The sequence below is a fragment of the Arachis hypogaea genome, chromosome 9 (genome assembly GCF_003086295.3).
Source record: "Arachis hypogaea cultivar Tifrunner chromosome 9, arahy.Tifrunner.gnm2.J5K5, whole genome shotgun sequence".
In the NCBI taxonomy this organism is placed as follows: Eukaryota; Viridiplantae; Streptophyta; class Magnoliopsida; order Fabales; family Fabaceae; genus Arachis; species Arachis hypogaea.
In genome coordinates this window covers 9,857,822-9,875,606 of record NC_092044.1, presented here as the reverse complement: position 1 = coordinate 9,875,606, position 17,785 = coordinate 9,857,822, and the positions used below count along the sequence as shown (strand labels likewise).

The following is a 17,785-nucleotide window of genomic DNA, read 5'->3' as shown; positions in this document are numbered from 1 at the left end:
TGAGGTCTTGACTCTTGATGGTTGATCTAGATTGGTTTTCTTAACCCATTGTTAGCTACTTTTGCTCCTTAAAGTTTTTTGAGCTTGGTTTAGATTTTAAAATCTACATTTGTGTAGGTTTTTTTTTTTCAAATTATATTTCGAGTTAACTTAAGTTAGTCCAAAGTCATATAATTCTCTAAAAACTATGAAGTATTTTTTAGTATTAGTCTTACAAAATTATACTATCTTTTTAAAATTATAATTGTTTAAAGTTTAAGGATTTATTTGGATGCCATTCTTGAAAAATATCTTTTTTAATAAAATCTTTTACAAAAGTAATAGTGATTTTATGTTTTGGATACTTTATTTAAAAATATTTATTTAAAAGATATTATTATTTGGATAAAAAATATAAAAGTACTTTTATAATAATAAAAGTACTTAAAAGGATATTCAATCATAAAAGAGTTTATTATTAATAATAATAAGAGAAAATGCCATTCTCCTCCCTTGAGAGATGTTAAAATGACACTCCCCTCCTCTCTATTTATAAAATATACATTCCCCTCTCCTATAATCTTTAAAAAAATTCCTCAATCCATTTTAAATTTTGTGTTAACTAATGTTAACTTTATTCATTTTTTTTTTGAAAAGCAAAATTATTTTTACAAAAATATCCTTTAGTAAAAAATTTTATTTTTTTGTCATTAAATTTTGCTTACTAAAATAACCTTTAATAAATTATTTTTTTATTGATTAAATTATATTTTTACTAAAATATTTTTAAAAAATTAATAATTAAATTATTTTTTCTAATATACTCTTCAATAATTTTTTTGAGAGATTACATAATTTGAGAGATTACATAATTCAAGAGAATTTTAATATAATAAGAGTGAAAAATGAGAAAGGAAAAGTGACTGCTATTTGTGCTTCTGAAGGTTGTCGTTGGAGGATTCATGCTTCTCCTTCTCCAGATGGTATTGCTTTTATGATCAAGAGTTATGAGTCAAGGCATACTTGTATTAGAAAATCTGAGAAGAGAAATGCTAATTCTACATGGATAGCAAAAAAGTTAAAACAATCTTTAAATGCTGATCCAAATATGAGCTTAGTTAGTAATCTGGAACGGACCGTAAGGGAATTGGAATCCTAACTCAGAAATTGAGTTTAGTTAGTAAATAAATATAAAGGGATAGTATGGTAAATTAGAATATTAATTTTATTGAATAAAATATTTAATTTTTTTTAAATGAAATATTCTGTTAACATTTTTAACTAAATGGATTAAACTGTACATTTTACAAATAGAGGGGAGAGGAGTGTCATTTTAGTATCTCTTAGGAGAGGGGAGTGTCATTTTCCCTAATAATAATTATTATTATTTATACTAATTCATTTGATTCCATAATTGATTTTTTATATTATCTCTTATTTCTTCCATTGTTCAAACATCTTCTCGTGTTAGTTCTTCCCATTCATTAATTTTAGAATTTGTTGAACCATTTCTTATAATAGTACCATCATTTTCATTGGCCTGTAACGAAACAATATCTTCAAATTTTGTTAAAATACTTATCTCATCAGAATTCATCATTCTTATAAAATTATGAAGGATGAAACATGCAACAATGATATCATGCTAGGTTTTAAATTTGGCTCTTAATGGCATATTTTATAGTATCTTCCATCTTACTTTGCATACTCCAAAGGTCCTTTCAATTACTATCCTTAAACTTGAATGACAATAGTTGAACTTTTCATTGTTTATCTAAAGTTTGGTGCTAGTTTAAATTGTGGAATCTAAAATTTGGTGCTAGCTATATGGAGCAAGGATCATCTCCCTTAGTTGCAGCTTTTGACTCCACACCAACTAAAATACGATCAAGTGAGTCTTGTAATCTAAATGCTATTCAATCTCGTTTTTCAACTTTTTTGCTAGAAGTCTTCCTTCTTTTCTCTCTAGTAGGGCTTTGAACAATTGATTAGCAATGTCTTCTTCAATAAATTCATTTGGATACAAATTAATGTCACCTCCACTCTCGAAATTCTCATTATTCTAATTATTAAATTCTTCAAGATTTGGATCTTCCAATGACGCCTAAGCACCATAACTAGTAGCTACAATGTCCTTAAAATACTGTTCAAGCTTATCTAAAGATTTAGCACGAATCCTTAAACTTAACAAACTCTGGAATCTGTTTAAAATATGCAAAATAATCAATATAAAAGATATCTAATAATTAAATTTTAAAGATAAAATTAACTTATGTATTATTTTATAATACAAAATTAACACACTTTAATTTTATCAGTCTACTAAGATTCAGAAGCTAACACTTGTTTTTTCTCATGATCTTAACCAAGACTTGTCCAACTAATTTAGCCCATAATTAAAAATAAGATTTAAGAGCATTCTATCTATTTTTTAGTTGTCTATGCACATATGAAAGTCCTATTCTCTCTCTAAGTTTTTTTTTTTAGTTTTTTCCATCCAATTTTGCTGAAATGTTTATTAGGCCTATTACCATCTCGTATCTCTTCCACACAGATAGTAAAAAATATTTCAGTATTCCAATAATTTCATTTTACTTTTACAGTTTTTACTTTTTCTTCATTTATTGTATCATTGTTTTTAATATTCAGTTAACTAGAACTTCTTCTTGAATCTAATTTTGGAGCCATACTATATAAATTATAAATTATATCAAATTTTATAATGCATAACGTTAATGAAATCAAATAATAACAATGAATATAATAACACACTAAATAAAAATAAAGTACTATGATAAAAAAAATCAAATAATAATGACGTAAAATAAATAATAATAACGAAATGATAAAAAATAAAATAAAAAACTAATATGGAGATGGAAACAATATGAAAGTAATATAAAAAAAGATAAAAAATAAAATAAAATAAGTAAATAATAATAGCATAAAGTAATATGAAAATGAAAACAATATAAAAAGAAAGCAAATAATAATAACAATATAAAGATGAAAGGGTAAAAGAAATAAAAAAAAAATAAATTGAAGACAAAAATAATATGAAAAGAAAACAAATAATAATAACAACATGAAAAAGAAAGGGTAAAAAAAAAAAAGAACCAATGACTTGTTGAATATGTAAAAGAACAATATCAAAGAATAATATTCTTTTAACCTCATATAGAGTTAACCCTTCTAGTATCATAGCATCACCATTTTTGAATTTAAGTCTCACTTTAATTTTTAAAATTGGCGAGTTGCATCGATTTAATATTTGAGATCCCAATAACTTCAAATTAGTCCCATATTCGACAAAATGCACTCAGTAGTCTTTTTTTCATTTTTCGAGAAGAACTGAACTTTAACTTGTGTCTTGGAAGAGCAACGGCTACAATTGATTTGTGCTAGGGAAATCAAGAATTTAGACTACATTTATTTACAAAGACAGGACACTGAAACAGGGATATAGAGACACAAAATTGTGTTTATCACAGAAGACATGGATAGAGACATTAAATTAGTATATTTTGTGTCTATTCTAACAGGAGAAATACGGACACACTAACAAGAGATATAACTTTTTTTCATTATTCTTGTTAAATTTTATAATTATATTTTTGTCTTAAATTTTTTGAATAAAAAAAAAAGAATAAATTAAATTTTCATAATTTGTTCTAGTTTATCATTAAATAAAATATAAAAATATAAAATTTTGTGTCTATATCTTTTATGTCTTATTCTCAATGTTTTGTCTTATTCTATTCTCATAAAAAAATGTTGCCTTAGGGTTAATGTATTTTAAGTTTAAAACTTTAGTATTTTCTATTTTTTATTTTTAGTGAAGGAGGCGCTACACACTTTCGAAGAGGGGAGGGATTTTTTTTTTTTTTGTTGCCAATGAAGAGGAAAGAGTGTGTGTAGTTGTATTAGGACTTATATTGTTCTTATTGGGCTTCAAATAGCCCAAATACAACAAAACTACTGAGCGGGTCGGGTCTTTGTAGGGCTAAGCCCATGACAAAAAAAAATAATATTCATAATCTGGAGTCCACCTAACATAGGTAGACTTTCTTGGTATCATACTATCATCAGACCTGATCAAGGTGTTGACTGTTGAGTGTTGACCTTTATTTTCTTTTACTTTATAATAATAATAATAATAATAATAATAATAATAATAATAATAATAATAATAATAATAATAATATCATAACATTTTTAAAATACTTAAATATATTAAAATTAATAATAAAATATTTATTTATGAATAATCATACATAATTATTTAATATTAATTATTAATGATTGATGATAAATTTTAATATTAATATTTTATATTTGATTTTTTTATTTGATTTTTGAGTTTATATTTAAATAAGATTATAATACTTTTATGCATTTTTTATTTGAATGACATTTTAAAATTTATATTATACTATAATTATGTTTAATATATTTATTAAAATTTTATTATAAAATAAATTTTTTAATTAAATTACAGTGAAACCAATTAAATTAATAAATCAATAATAAACAATTTGATGATTGGTCCGATTTCACAGATATTGAACCAAAGTACCAAGAACACAAGATATTTATTATCATTTAATAACTTATTGCACACCCATCATGATAAAGAGTTACAGACACAAAAGCAAACTACAAAAACAAACGACTGGTCCTTATTAGCAGAATGGTAGCTAGCTTTATCTAATTATCTTCTAAACCAAGCAAATTACACAATATACTTGTATTCATGAACAACCTTCTGCCAAGATGGCCTATTGCTAATATCATCCCACCAAGCACTCACGTGCTTCCTTTCTCTAACCAAATTCCCTCTCCCTGTTTGGTTCACCAGATAATGACCAAATGGAAGATGGCTAAGATCCGCAAGGCTGAAGAAATCTCCGGCTAAGTACTTCGCCTTCGACAACCTCTCCTCGTAAATGTCAAGCACCTTTGCAATCTTTTCATCACTCTCTTGAACCGCTTTTGTGTCCGAGGGAACACCCTGAATTGGACCAAATACAACATTCATTACTAAGTTGTAGATTGGAGGTTGGAAATTGTGGGCTTCAACTTCAAGCCATTGTTCTACAAGACCTCTTTCTTCTATTGTCTTTCCTAGCAATTCAGTCCCTTGCTCTCTGTACTTTTCAGCATAGTACCTTATTATTGCACGAGATTCTGCATAACTGAATGGATTTAAGTGAAAGATTCTCTTTAGTAAAACCTTTATTTATCTTTTTATGTTTTCTGCTATATTTTTTTTATTTCTTTTAATTTCGTCTGTATTCTTTTATGATAAAAACTCAGGCATCTGAGAGTCGTTAGATAAAAATTTAGTCAAATAAATTAAATCATCTAACGATTCTTAAATATCAATTCATTTAAAATTGACTGTATTTGAGTTTTTACTTTTTTTATTAATTCTGTTTTTGCTATCAATTTTTTTATTTTTTTATTTTGTTACGTCTTTTCATTTTTCGTTTTTTATTGTCCATATAATTTATGTACACTTCAATCAAATTAACTATACCATTTTTTTTTCTTCAGTCTAAATCAATAATTTAATTTTGATGGTTAGGACATCAAAATTAAACTTCCAGATCAAAAAAACTTTACAAAATAAAATTACTAAGCATGGAACTTAAGAAAGGAAAAGAAAAAAAATTGCTGAAATTTGTAAAAATTTGAGTGGGCTAACCATAGAGAGTATAATCACCATCTTGAATAACAGGAACAACTCCAAAAGGCTGCAAAATTAGTATAATTATACATAAAAAAATAAAAGAAAAAAATAAAAAGAAAGAAGAAATCATGAAACCCCATGAAGCAAAGTAAGAAGAACATAAAATCAGAAGACAGACCTGCAACTTGAGGAACTCAGGTTCCTTATGTTCCCCCTTGATGAGATCAACATCCACTGTTTCAAACTCAATTTGTTTCTCAATGAGACAAACTAGCACCCGCTTTGGGCAACCATATGCTGGACCATACACCTTTACTACCATGGTTGGTTGCTGCTTTAGGTTCAGGAATTCTATATGTGATTGGTGGTGTGAGTGTGCAGATATCTTGCACCCTTTGATACTTTATAGTGCCCTCCAAGAGGCCAAGACCATTAAAAGTCAATTCTCTAGAAATATTTCAAAGAAAATTAGGCTGTGTTTGGTTAGAGCTCTTATTTTATATTTTTATTTTTAAAGTTTTTAATTTTTTTTAAATTTTGTAAAGTTAAAGAAAAGTAAAAGTAAAAAATACTAAAAAGAAAATAAGTAAATATATAACAAACCAAATAAAGTAGTATATATATATATATATATATATATATATATATATATATATATATATATATATATATATACATATGTGTGTGTGTGGGAGAGAGAATTCTTTGCACAAAAAATAACTAATGAATGAAAAATAATAGAATATTGTTCCTGGATAAGAATAAATATTCATTATGCCAATTAAACATGTTTATCATGTTACCAGCTCAATCAAGCCTAACAGGTATACCATTAAATGAGAATAAAATCATTAATTCAGAAAATTGTCACATCATGATCCTAAATGCATATTAAAGGCAGTACATGTCTAACGATTACCTGAGAAAGGTCTAATAAAAGAAAAAAAAAAAACTAAACTCAGAAAGGAACACATAATTCAAATAAACTATTGTAAAACACTAATGATTTAAGTTTGAGAGTGTTTTATAGATTATTCTTTCGACTTAATATTGAAGTTGCTGAATCTTTAAAATTTGTAAACTCGTGATCTTTCACAGAAGATATTTATAAAATTTAATTTTGATATATTTATAATATAAAAAAAGTTATATATATATATATATATATATATATATATATATATCTAATTACATATCGGTATATCAATAAAAATAATTACTTTTTCAACAGTCAATGTATCTAATTTTAAATAAACATTAATAATTTATACTATTAATAAATTAAAATTAAAGTCTTATTCATAATAAGTAAGTTATTATTAAATACATAACATTTAATATATAAATAGTTAACTTTTTTGTCAATTTTTTATTAGTGACTTATTTTCCCAAGCAAATCCTCTTTTATATATTCTATTAATTGGGATAAGAGATAAAAATCAGTAGTTAGAGTTTATATTCTATAATAGAAGAAGACTATCATAGTGGAGATAAGAGATTAAAAGGTTATAATAAATAGACATAAATTATGAATAGTGATAAAATTAAAAAATTTAAGATAAAAATTATATAAAATCATTTTTCCGTGTATGGCTCGCTTACAATGTTTTTTTGGACAAAGTGTTGTCCGGTTGAGGAAAACCCAACCAAACAAGGCCCAGTTACTTTTTTGGTTAAGGCCCAGTTACTGATTAGAATTAACATTAGGCTCAATTTGGGCCTGTAATCATAACCCAAGGAGAAAAAATATTAGATGAGAAACTAGGTCATAAAAAAAAGAGAAGCCCTGACCCAAAGAGAAAGAGAACACAAGCTCGTATATATATATATATAATATAAGGCACAATTAGGGTTTAAGGTGGTAGCAGGGAGAGGCCGATTGTGTGTTTTTGGTTCAGCCAAGATGGGTATGCTTCAATCAACATTATCGCTCTTGTCCAATTGCAACGCCAATTATGTCATGATTTCACTGAATCTAATTTCAACGCCAATTATATGATGGATTTGTTTGTTGTGTTGCAGGTATTTCCAGGGATTCTATGCACAAGAGGCGCGCCACTGGTGGCAAGAAGAAGGTTTGGAGGAAGAAGAGGAAGTACGATTTCACTCTCTCTTTCGATTCTCCGTGTTTTTCTTCATTTTGTGTTTTTGCGAAGTGACTTAGTTTCAAACCCAAATTCTCCCAAATTTCAACCCTTGTCCTTGATTGGATCTAGTTAGTTTCATTTTTTTATTTAGGCTTCTTGGATTAAATTGGGAGATGAAGAACTGACAGTGTTAGCTCATTAGAATGTTGCATAGAAGTTTGATGCAAAATGTAGAACTTGTTTGAAAGTGGCTTATCTGTTATTGCCTGATTTGCGAAAGGATCCAGTTCCTTCTTCTGATATGTGTTATTTAATAATTTTGTTTTATATATTTTGGAAATGGAAAATCATAAGTACAGAAAGTGGAAATGCAATACAATTAGATTGTTTTATTTTCTATTCCTGTAGAAAAACCTAAACTGAAAGGAAATAGTACTATATAACATTTTCTTGATAAACTGGCCTATATATATATATATATATATATATATATATATATATATATATATATGAGTCCTAAATAATCTTTATGAAGAAGATACTTTTATGATTTAACATAGGTATGAGCTTGGACGCCAGCCAGCCAACACTAAGCTATCGAGCAATAAGACGGTCAGGAGGATTCGTGTTAGAGGTGGCAATGTGAAGTGGAGGGCATTGAGGTTGGATACCGGAAACTATTCATGGGGAAGTGAAGCTGTGACTCGCAAGACTCGTATTCTTGATGTTGTTTACAATGCCTCAAACAATGAGCTCGTGCGAACTCAGACTCTTGTCAAGAGTGCCATTGTTCAGGTTGATGCTGCCCCATTCAAGCAGTGGTACCTTCAGCATTATGGTGTTGATATTGGCAGGAAGAAGAAAACGGCTGCTGCCAAGAAGGATGCTGAGGTGAAGCCTTCTGATCTTTTCTCTTTGATTTGTTTTAGTATGATAAGCTTTCGTCACGTTTTATCCTGTCTTCATAATCAATGTAAAGGAATTAGCCTTTTGAAAATAATTAACCAACTTCTAGTTGCTCCTTAAAGAAACAAAAATGGAGATATTATTTTTATTACTCCTGAGAATTTAACTCAAACAATATAGGAAATTAGGGAAAGTGATATTTCTTTTTTAACAAAATCCTATAAACTAAGCTGTAAGCATAATGATATTCATACAATATTTGTATACTGAAGTCCAATTGATTAGTTTATTTTATCCTTTCTATGTTGAACTTGGGTGTTCTTCTTGCATTGTTTGTCATACAAATAATATTGGTCATTACTCATGAATATCTCAAGATTTTAAGTAACCACTCATGCATTGGTTTATGTTTGTCACATCTAACAGTGCCTGAACAGTGACAATATGATATATTTGTTTTTGTTTGATGCTTTGCATATAATTTATGAAAATCTATTAGTAGCATTTATTTTAAATTTGACTTGTGTTTTTTATTAAATTTTCATCGTGCTTTTCACCCCTTAGAATGTGATTTTCTTATACTCTAATTTTTGCATTTTAGAATTTTGGTTTTCATTTTCCATTAGATCGAATGCACAAAATGCAACATAAATAAGAGTGCTGTGCAGAGGCTGATGTGTTTCTTATTATTCATTGATGTCTCATTTGCAGGAAGGTGAGACCCCTGCGGAGGAAGCCAAGAAAAGCAACCATGTGCAGAGAAAAATCGAGAAACGTCAGAAAGATCGTAAGCTTGATCCCCATATTGAAGAGCAGTTTGGTGGTGGGAGATTGCTGGCTTGCATTGCTTCTCGACCTGGTCAATGTGGCAGGGCTGACGGGTAATGCATATAAATATTGCTTGTTTGGGTTGCACTGAATTTTGTCTAATTTGATTCTTGATCCGTTACTTGTTTCATTCCTTCTTGAATGCTGCAGCTATATTTTGGAAGGTAAGGAGCTTGAATTTTACATGAAGAAAATCCAGAAGAAAAAGGGAAAGGGTGCTGCCTAATTGTTCTGTTCTCATACTTGTATTCTGGATTTATTCGTTTTTGTTGGGGATTGGTTCCATTCTTGGTGATTTTTCACCGTCATCACCTTCTGAATGAAGCCATAACACGTTAGTGTGACTTAACGCGTATTGTTATCTTAGTTTTGTTTTTTATGTTCCTTTTGTTTTTGTTTTTTTTCTTCTTAAATTATGAGTACTAGTAATTTTCATCAAAATGTTTTGAATTGATAGATAATACTTCGCTTAATTATATTGGCAGATCAAGTTAGAGATGCATAAGGATATGGTAAAAAACTAAAAATTGCACTTTTTAAAAACTTTTATCGGTGTCTCTCAATCGCCTTGTAATATATATTAAATAAGCATTATTCTTTGTTGTTCCATTTGGTCCAAATGGGGACTAACTGCTAAGAAAATGTGTGCTGTTGACACTTGACACTTGGTGAATTTCTCCGACACCCATTCTGGGAATGGAGAGTTTACTACTTATAATCCTTTGATTATCTGGCTTTATCTACTTGATTCATTTTTTAATTTATTTTCATATATGAAGATTTATTTAATTTTGGCTAAACTATTGCAATGGTACCAAATAATCCGTATCATTGACGAAATTTAAAAAAAAAAATTCCAACGACAAATAAATTAAAAATCGTGACAAAAATAATAAAAAAATGTCTTTTTGTTTTATAATTTGAAAACAAATGTTGTATTTGGCAAATAACTGGGAATTTTTATTACTTTTTTATTTTACAAAAATTACAAAAAAATTTAGAGCAAAATTAAAATGTTTTAAAAATAAAGAATATTTTATTTTTCTAGTCATATTAATAAATAAATATATTAAAATTTGATGTTTTTAATTATTTTATCACATTTTAAAATTTATTTATTATTGGTATTTTTTAAAATTATTTCTTTAATTATATAACTTCTTTAAGTACTATTTTAATAATTTGTCCGTTATTTTATAATGAAATTGCACACACAATGACAGAGACACAAGTGAGAACTGAGAAACCCCACTGGGCAGTGGATTTTCCCAAGATAAGTTAAGTGAAACACTGATCCTGTTCCGAAACTGATATAAAAGGGAAAGGAAGCACTAGTAGAAGTAGCAGCAATAGTAGTCTCGCGATCTGAACAGCGACATAAAAACGTGGTTACCCTGGTCTCCCTTAATTGAACTCACATGATTCTGCCATCATTTCAGTTAACAAACACACGAGCCAAATCCAATTCAACTCCTTCTTCACCCACGCGCCCATCTCCCACTTCACGCGCCACCGTCCTCCGCTCAATAATAACAGATCTCGTTGCAGCCAACACCCGCGTCGGTGCCATAAGAAAAAAAAATAAAACAATAAAACAAAAAATGAGCTGAAACAAGATCAAGTGGCTAAAATTTTGGTTCCACATTTTCCAAATATAGTTATACTCTTCTAGCTTTCATTCGCCATTTGCCTTTGGAATTTGGATCACACTTCACCAAAAAGAAAAAAAAAATAGAACATCAAAACACAGCCCCAAAAAATAAGAGAGAAAAAAGGGGAAGAAACAAAAGATCTCGAGTCTCTTCGTTTTTTTTTTTTCTCACCATTTATTCCTCATTCATTGTTTCTTTTTTTTTTTTTCGGTTATTGTTACTCTTCCTATGTCTCGTGCACCAAACTATGAGTTTCAGGAATGGTGGAACAAGCAGAGAGAAAAGAACAACGTAGACCTTTTCCAAGACAAGGAGCACCATGCGGAATCAGCTCCTTTTCTTTCCGTCGACATCCAGGGAGGCGGCGATGTCAAGGGTGGTGGTGGAGGCGGCGGACGCGGCGGAAAAGCTCGTTCCTCCGATCCATTGGTGGAGAAGGACCGGGCACGGAGCGCACGCCAGCTGTCATGGGTTGTGAGGCTGAAATTCCAGCAGGTTGGCGCGTTTCTTGCGTGGATATCGAACGGCGCCGTTCATCTCGTCCGGACAGCCAACCGCCGGATCTCCTCGGCCGGATCGCGGTCCGATTCCTCGTCGCGGCTCTACCGGGCGATCAGGGCGTTCCTAATTGTGGTGATCCTCTTATTAGGGTTTGAATTGTTAGCATACTTTAAAGGATGGCATTTCAGCCCTCCGGTGGTTGGGTCCGCCGAGGTGCTGGGGATGGTGGGAGTTGTTTACGCCAGATGGCTCGAGATTCGGGCCGAGTACCTTGCCCCGCCACTGCAGGGTTTGGCCAATGTGTGCACATTTTTGTTCATTGTGCAGTCAGTTGATAGGATTGTGTTGATCTTGGGGTGTTTTTGGATCAAGTTCCGGCGGCTCAAGCCGGTGGCTTCGATTGAGTATGCCAGCATTGGAGAGAATAGGGAGGTGAATGTGGAAGAATATCCTATGGTGTTGATTCAGATTCCCATGTGCAATGAGAGGGAGGTAAGAATGATGTAGGTTCCATTGTCCTTTCGAAACGAATTCTTTTTCTTCTGTTTGTCGTTTAGATTTGTTAATGTTGCACTTGTTGATATTTAAAAATGCTGATGCTGGTTTGTTTTATTTGATTGTGATTTGTGCTTATGGTGCCAACTTGGTTTTCTAACTTATTGAGATGCTTAAGTAATGCTTCATTTCCAAATTATAGTTTCTTGTGTTATAGGTTGGAGAACATTTGTCTGGAGTAATATGACACATATTTGTTGGCATACTAACGTTAACTTGTAATAAGGTTCTGTTGATTGAATGGATGATTAGATAAATGAAACAATCTAGGAGCTATTCTTGTGCACCTTCTTGTGAATTTCATTTGAATTTGTCGATGTGTGTTCAGTCATGGATGGCTCTGTTGCTGGAGCTATAGAATTTATATCAATGATTTAATTATGTCTTTGTATACAATTCTCTCCCGTGTAAACCTCATCCGTCGTCTCTTTTGACTCAAATTAATGTTCAACTTTGTTGAATGGTGTTAGTGCATTCTCTGTCTCTTCAAATCCTTAAATTCTACAGAGCAGTACACCAGCAAAGGATCAAATTGAAATAATCCTCACTGGGTTTGTGTTGTTTCTTCATTGGATGTAAACTGTTTTGTAAAATACCATGCATGTTAAATTTTGTTCTTTCATTGGTGAAATGAATGATAAGGGCTCATGAATAGCGTAGCCTTGTGGTGCTAACCTGCATTTGATTTTAACAGTTGTGTAAAACAAAAAATGAGGTGGTTTAGTGATACCACAATGATTCTTTTTTTTTTGGGTAAAAAATTCTGATGTGTGGAAATTGAGCAGGGCTAAAAAAACCACAGGGGTGAACTGGATTTTACCCTATTTCTAATTTGACAATGAATTTTTAATTGTTGGTTTATCAGTCTAAAGTCAATGTTTGTTAGGGAACTTGTTGCATAATGTTGATGTTCTAGACGAATTTGAACTAGAAAAGGTTGACGGTTCGGTGTCAAAGTGTGTGTTTGAGTTCCATAATGGCTGCAAATCTAGAAAAATATGGAAGTAAAATACGGAAATGTATGTGAATGGCTAGTTTGAGATAGTGACCTAAAACTATGTGCAACATTGTAGAATTAAAGAAAGGATATGATTGTTAGAGATTCTGAAAAGAAACGGATTCTAATGGGGAAGGGTAGGATTTTATATGTAGGGTGTTATTTATAACCAAGTAATTAAGCTTTAACAGGCTGAGTTGGGGCAAACCAAAACTGAGAGGGGTGTCGGGGATTGAATTGAAAAATAGTGGTACTGCTCCAGTACCATGTTGAATTTAGAGGAAAATAAAAGAGAAGGATGTGTAAAGCCCAGGTAAAGCACAAAATGGTAGCAGAATCGTCTAGTTTCAAAATGTTTTGTGTGCTTGTTGACTTGCCAAAGGTGTTTTAGTTATACGATGAGAAGACCAACATAGGTTCAAATGAGAAACTAGTAATTAATAGTTGTAGAGAAGAGAAGATGGTTGATTTAGAAGTATTTTTGGGAAAATTGGATTTTGATGCAGTATGATAGTGTTTGATTTATGTAGACGACCTTCCTTAACTGGATAAAGTTGGGTTGTTTTGCAATGGAGTGCTCTCTTAGCCTAATCATCACAAAATATCTAAAGTTTGATTTATTAGACCTACTAGTTTTAAAATCTAGAGAGTTAACCTTGGCATAATAATAAGATTGTTGTCCTGCAACCTACAAGTTCCCCAAATCAAATGCCAGACGCTCTGCTCAAGGGTATGACTGTCTATATACTTTCCTGAGATTCTACTTGGTGACAGCCTCAAGCATGATCCTACTCAGGTTTCAGATAATCTTCTTCTTCACATACAACACAAACATACATAGAGGGAAGAAAAAAAAAATTTCTCCTGCATACAAGGCGTATTTGGTTTCATGAACACCTATAACTTCTGAGTTGGCTGGTCTTACCTTTTATGTCTTGATTTGTAATGCAAAGTGAATTAGATAAGATTGTCCTTTTTTTAGATGGCAATTGGCATAGTTACTTTCTTGGAAATGTTTTGATTTTATCAATTGGAGCATGGATGGTGCTGACTTTTCTGTATGAGCTGAGAATCTTATATCTTAATTTATATTACCATACTCTCCTTTTTGGTATCATCATAATTCGTACCTTGTTGACCATAGGTTTACCAGCAATCCATTGGAGCGGTTTGTATCATGGATTGGCCAAAAGAGAAAATGCTTGTACAGGTTCTTGATGATTCGGATGACGTAGACATCCAACAACTCATCAAGGCAGAAGTGCATAAATGGCAACAGAGGGGTGTTCGCATAATATATAGACATCGTCTCATACGTACAGGTTACAAGGCAGGGAATCTTAAATCTGCAATGAGCTGTGATTATGTTAAGGATTATGAGTTTGTAGCGATATTTGATGCTGATTTTCAGCCAACTCCAGATTTCTTATTGAAGACGATACCTTATTTCGAGGTAATTCATGTTTATACATTTAAGGGATAAAGAAAAAATAATAGGAAGAAGAATTATTAACTTCAACTATGAAACGGAGTACACTTTCTTTTGTGGCATCATAATTTTTGGTCCAATTCATCCCATGTGCAACACATTATGCGGATAGTTGAGTTTTTCTTGTTAAGTATATAAATCTAGGAAGTTAACAATTTACATTAAGAATAAATTTTCTTTTATTATTCAATAAGTGTGATATGCATCTCCTTTTTTTATATCCCCTCTTCTAAATTTGGTTTGAATAAACAATTCAGCTCAAGAGATGTCATCACAAATGGCAGTTATTAACAAATCATTTCATTGTATAAAGAAGATATTCCAATGAACTAAATAAATACCGCAACTGTTTTAAATAATTTAAAAGAGGACAAAAAAAAAATTGATTGCTAAATGAAAATTCCTTTTGGTTCCGGTATCGAGTGCGAGAGTCTTCGTAATCTGATTGGTCCTTCTTGTTTTTCTCTCATTGAAGGGAAATGATGATTTGGCATTAGTCCAAGCAAGATGGGCGTTTGTAAACAAGGATGAGAACTTGCTTACAAGATTGCAGAACATAAATTTATCATTCCACTTTGAAGTTGAACAGCAGGTGAATGGCTGGTTCCTAAACTTCTTCGGTTTCAACGGAACCGCAGGTGTCTGGAGAATAAAGGCCCTAGAGGACAGTGGTGGCTGGTTGGAGCGAACAACTGTCGAGGACATGGATATTGCTGTTCGTGCTCATCTGCATGGATGGAAGTTTGTATTTGTCAATGACGTTAAGGTGAGCATTATTTCAAATATCGCAGCTTAATCTGAAATATTTTAGTTTTTATATATCTATTTATGGTTCTTGCAGTGCCTTTGCGAGCTTCCAGAGACCTATGAGGCATATAAGAAGCAGCAACACCGATGGCATTCTGGTCCAATGCAATTGTTTCGTCTATGCTTTTTTGACATTCTTCGTTCGAAGGTATTCAATTTTATGTATGTTTTCTTTTAAGAATAATTTGACTTATCTTAAATCGAGGAAACTACTATTCTGTTATTATATAGTGAAAGTAAGAATGGTGTGTATGCTCAAAAGAACCTAACTCTAGTTTAAGAAAAACATAGGTAGCAGGCACAAAAATATACAAACATCTATTTCCTCTACATTAAAATATTTACATTTAGAATCAGAATACAAAAGTTGAAAGCTTTTCAGTCATTTAAAGTCAGAATTTGATTTCCAAGTTTCCTGTTTCACTACGAATTCCTATTCTTGGTGGTTGAGTTGGAAGAATTATTGCTTATAACTTACAAAGATGTTCAATCAGTCACACATTGAAGTTGCCTTTTGTGGTTACCAGGATTAATCAGGATAATTCTAATAGCTCCTTCATTTGAAAATCTTTTCTAAATTTGTGTATAATCTTCATAAACACTATAGATTGATGGTAGAGAGAATCAAATAATAGATAATTGTTATCAAATATGCTTTTTATTTTTAATGCATGTACTGCTACCTAGTTTATGTCATCCATTTCATTCAAAATAATTGAGTATTTGACTTACAGAAGGATCTAATATTATTGTGCCGATGTAAATTTTATTTTCTCCAGATTAGTTGGGTAAAGAAGGCCAATATGATATTTCTTTTCTTCCTTCTAAGGAAGCTCATTCTTCCATTTTATTCATTCACCCTCTTCTGCTTCATTCTTCCAATGACGATGTTCCTTCCCGAAGCTGAACTACCTGCCTTAGTTGTTTGTTACATTCCTGGCCTCATGTCTGTCCTAAGCATTCTTCCGGCTCCACGCTCATTTCCATTCATTGTACCATACCTTCTGTTTGAGAACACCATGTCAGTGACCAAATTCAATGCCATGGTATCTGGCTTATTTCGCTTCGGAAGTTCTTACGAGTGGGTAGTCACAAAAAAACTAGGAAGGTCATCAGAGACAGATTTGATCGCCTATGAGAAGGAATCTGAACCTCTAATGCAATCTGCGACTCTTCATAGATCATCCTCGGATTCGGGCATCGAAGAACTAAGCAAACTAGATTTGTCTAAGAAAAGTGGAAAGACGAAGAGAAATCTTCTGTTCAGGAAAGAACTTGCTCTCGCATTTATCTTGCTAACTGCTTCGGTTAGAAGCTTATTATCTGCACAAGGAATTCACTTCTACTTCCTATTATTTCAAGGTATAAGTTTCCTGGTTGTTGGTCTCGATTTGATCGGCGAGCAGGTTAGCTGAGCTTCTGTATTTGGAATTTCGGGTGGATGCATAACCTTCTCAGATCCCCATTGATTCAACTTAAAAGGTCAGAATGGCCAAAACCTTGAACCCCATCATCACATTGATTTTGAACCCAAGATGTTTAAATACCATGTGGTTTTTGGTTCCCACTTGAAGCGATTCGGTTGCGGCTTGGCTCCAAAACTTGCAGTTCAGATTGTTTCTTTTTTTTGTTTTTGGTGTAAAGATTTCTTCCCTCATGTTGTGCCAAGTCATATATTGCCTTCAGCTACCTAGAAAGTTATTTCAAACCATAATAGAAATGGAAACCATGGGAAAACCAAAAAAGGGGATCACATTTCTGACCTTATAATAGTTGATACAGTTGTTTTGCCTGGTAGAACTTTTAGAAGGCAGAAATTATTAGATTATAGCATTTATTATTCTTTTTTCATATGGACAAACTGTACAATCACCATATAGTAGTATCATTGTGTTGTCGTTTGAATTGGATTTTTTCTAAGTGAGATTTTGGTCCCCTTCGGTTCACATATATTTTCCTGTATTCCCATTTTTGTAATTCTTTTGGTAGCTTCATTATTGTAGTTGGATTTGTTATCAATGACACTATTGGCTTTTCTCTTTTTTCACATTAGTTTCATTAATATTGGTTGTGTCCTCACCATAGTGGATTCTGTAATTTTTCAAGATTATGAATATCGTCGTTGATACATAAAGATAGAGATAGTTGAGATTAAGACATATATAATATTTTCTGTTTCGAAGATGGAAAAATCTTGTATTTTCCGTAAGAGAGAGAACGTGGGAACCGAAAATATTCACCACATTGCTCTCCCATACTGTATTGGTTCACCATCACGAACTGTTTAACTGA

At 31.5% G+C, this 17,785-nt stretch overlaps 3 protein-coding genes across 3 annotated transcripts; 2 read left to right on the top strand and 1 right to left on the bottom strand.

Moving 5' to 3' along the window:
• Nucleotides 1-4,552: 4,552 nt before the first annotated feature.
• LOC112710296 (glutathione S-transferase F9) lies at nucleotides 4,553-6,282 on the bottom strand. Its single transcript, XM_025762455.3, has 3 exons — nucleotides 5,850-6,282; nucleotides 5,687-5,735; nucleotides 4,553-5,166 (listed from the first exon to the last, which is right to left on the bottom strand). Exons 1-3 carry the CDS (start codon nucleotides 5,991-5,993, stop codon nucleotides 4,712-4,714), a joined length of 648 nt encoding a protein of 215 aa, XP_025618240.1. The 5' UTR covers nucleotides 5,994-6,282; the 3' UTR covers nucleotides 4,553-4,711.
• Nucleotides 6,283-7,457: 1,175 nt separating this feature from the next.
• On the top strand, nucleotides 7,458-9,871 carry LOC112710295 (small ribosomal subunit protein eS8). Its single transcript, XM_025762454.3, has 5 exons — nucleotides 7,458-7,578; nucleotides 7,694-7,766; nucleotides 8,319-8,649; nucleotides 9,376-9,545; nucleotides 9,643-9,871. The coding sequence occupies exons 1-5, from the start codon at nucleotides 7,575-7,577 to the stop codon at nucleotides 9,716-9,718; spliced, it is 654 nt and encodes a 217-aa protein (XP_025618239.1). The 5' UTR covers nucleotides 7,458-7,574; the 3' UTR covers nucleotides 9,719-9,871.
• An 808-nt stretch (nucleotides 9,872-10,679) lies between these two features.
• Nucleotides 10,680-17,540, top strand: LOC112710293 (probable xyloglucan glycosyltransferase 6). Its single transcript, XM_025762453.3, has 5 exons — nucleotides 10,680-12,137; nucleotides 14,342-14,650; nucleotides 15,162-15,452; nucleotides 15,528-15,641; nucleotides 16,273-17,540. The coding sequence occupies exons 1-5, from the start codon at nucleotides 11,373-11,375 to the stop codon at nucleotides 16,906-16,908; spliced, it is 2,115 nt and encodes a 704-aa protein (XP_025618238.1). The 5' UTR covers nucleotides 10,680-11,372; the 3' UTR covers nucleotides 16,909-17,540.
• The last annotated feature ends 245 nt before the right edge of the window (nucleotides 17,541-17,785 follow it).

What these genes read in the sequence shown, in the direction of transcription:
- LOC112710296 (XM_025762455.3), bottom strand. Translation starts at nt 5,993, where the DNA reads ATGGTAGTAAAGGTGTATGGTCCAGCATATGGTTGCCCAAAGCGGGTG. An exon ending in CTGAGTTCCTCAAGTTGCAG is followed by an intron (nt 5,736 to 5,849) that starts GTCTGTCTTCTG and finishes CTAATTTTGCAG; the next exon opens with CCTTTTGGAGTTGTTCCTGT. An exon ending in TGGTGATTATACTCTCTATG is followed by an intron (nt 5,167 to 5,686) that starts GTTAGCCCACTC and finishes TCAGTTATGCAG; the next exon opens with AATCTCGTGCAATAATAAGG.
- LOC112710295 (XM_025762454.3), top strand. An exon ending in GTTTGGAGGAAGAAGAGGAA is followed by an intron (nt 7,767 to 8,318) that starts GTACGATTTCAC and finishes GATTTAACATAG; the next exon opens with GTATGAGCTTGGACGCCAGC. An exon ending in CTGCCAAGAAGGATGCTGAG is followed by an intron (nt 8,650 to 9,375) that starts GTGAAGCCTTCT and finishes TCTCATTTGCAG; the next exon opens with GAAGGTGAGACCCCTGCGGA.
- LOC112710293 (XM_025762453.3), top strand. Translation starts at nt 11,373, where the DNA reads ATGTCTCGTGCACCAAACTATGAGTTTCAGGAATGGTGGAACAAGCAG. An exon ending in CCATGTGCAATGAGAGGGAG is followed by an intron (nt 12,138 to 14,341) that starts GTAAGAATGATG and finishes TGTTGACCATAG; the next exon opens with GTTTACCAGCAATCCATTGG. An exon ending in TATTTGTCAATGACGTTAAG is followed by an intron (nt 15,453 to 15,527) that starts GTGAGCATTATT and finishes TGGTTCTTGCAG; the next exon opens with TGCCTTTGCGAGCTTCCAGA.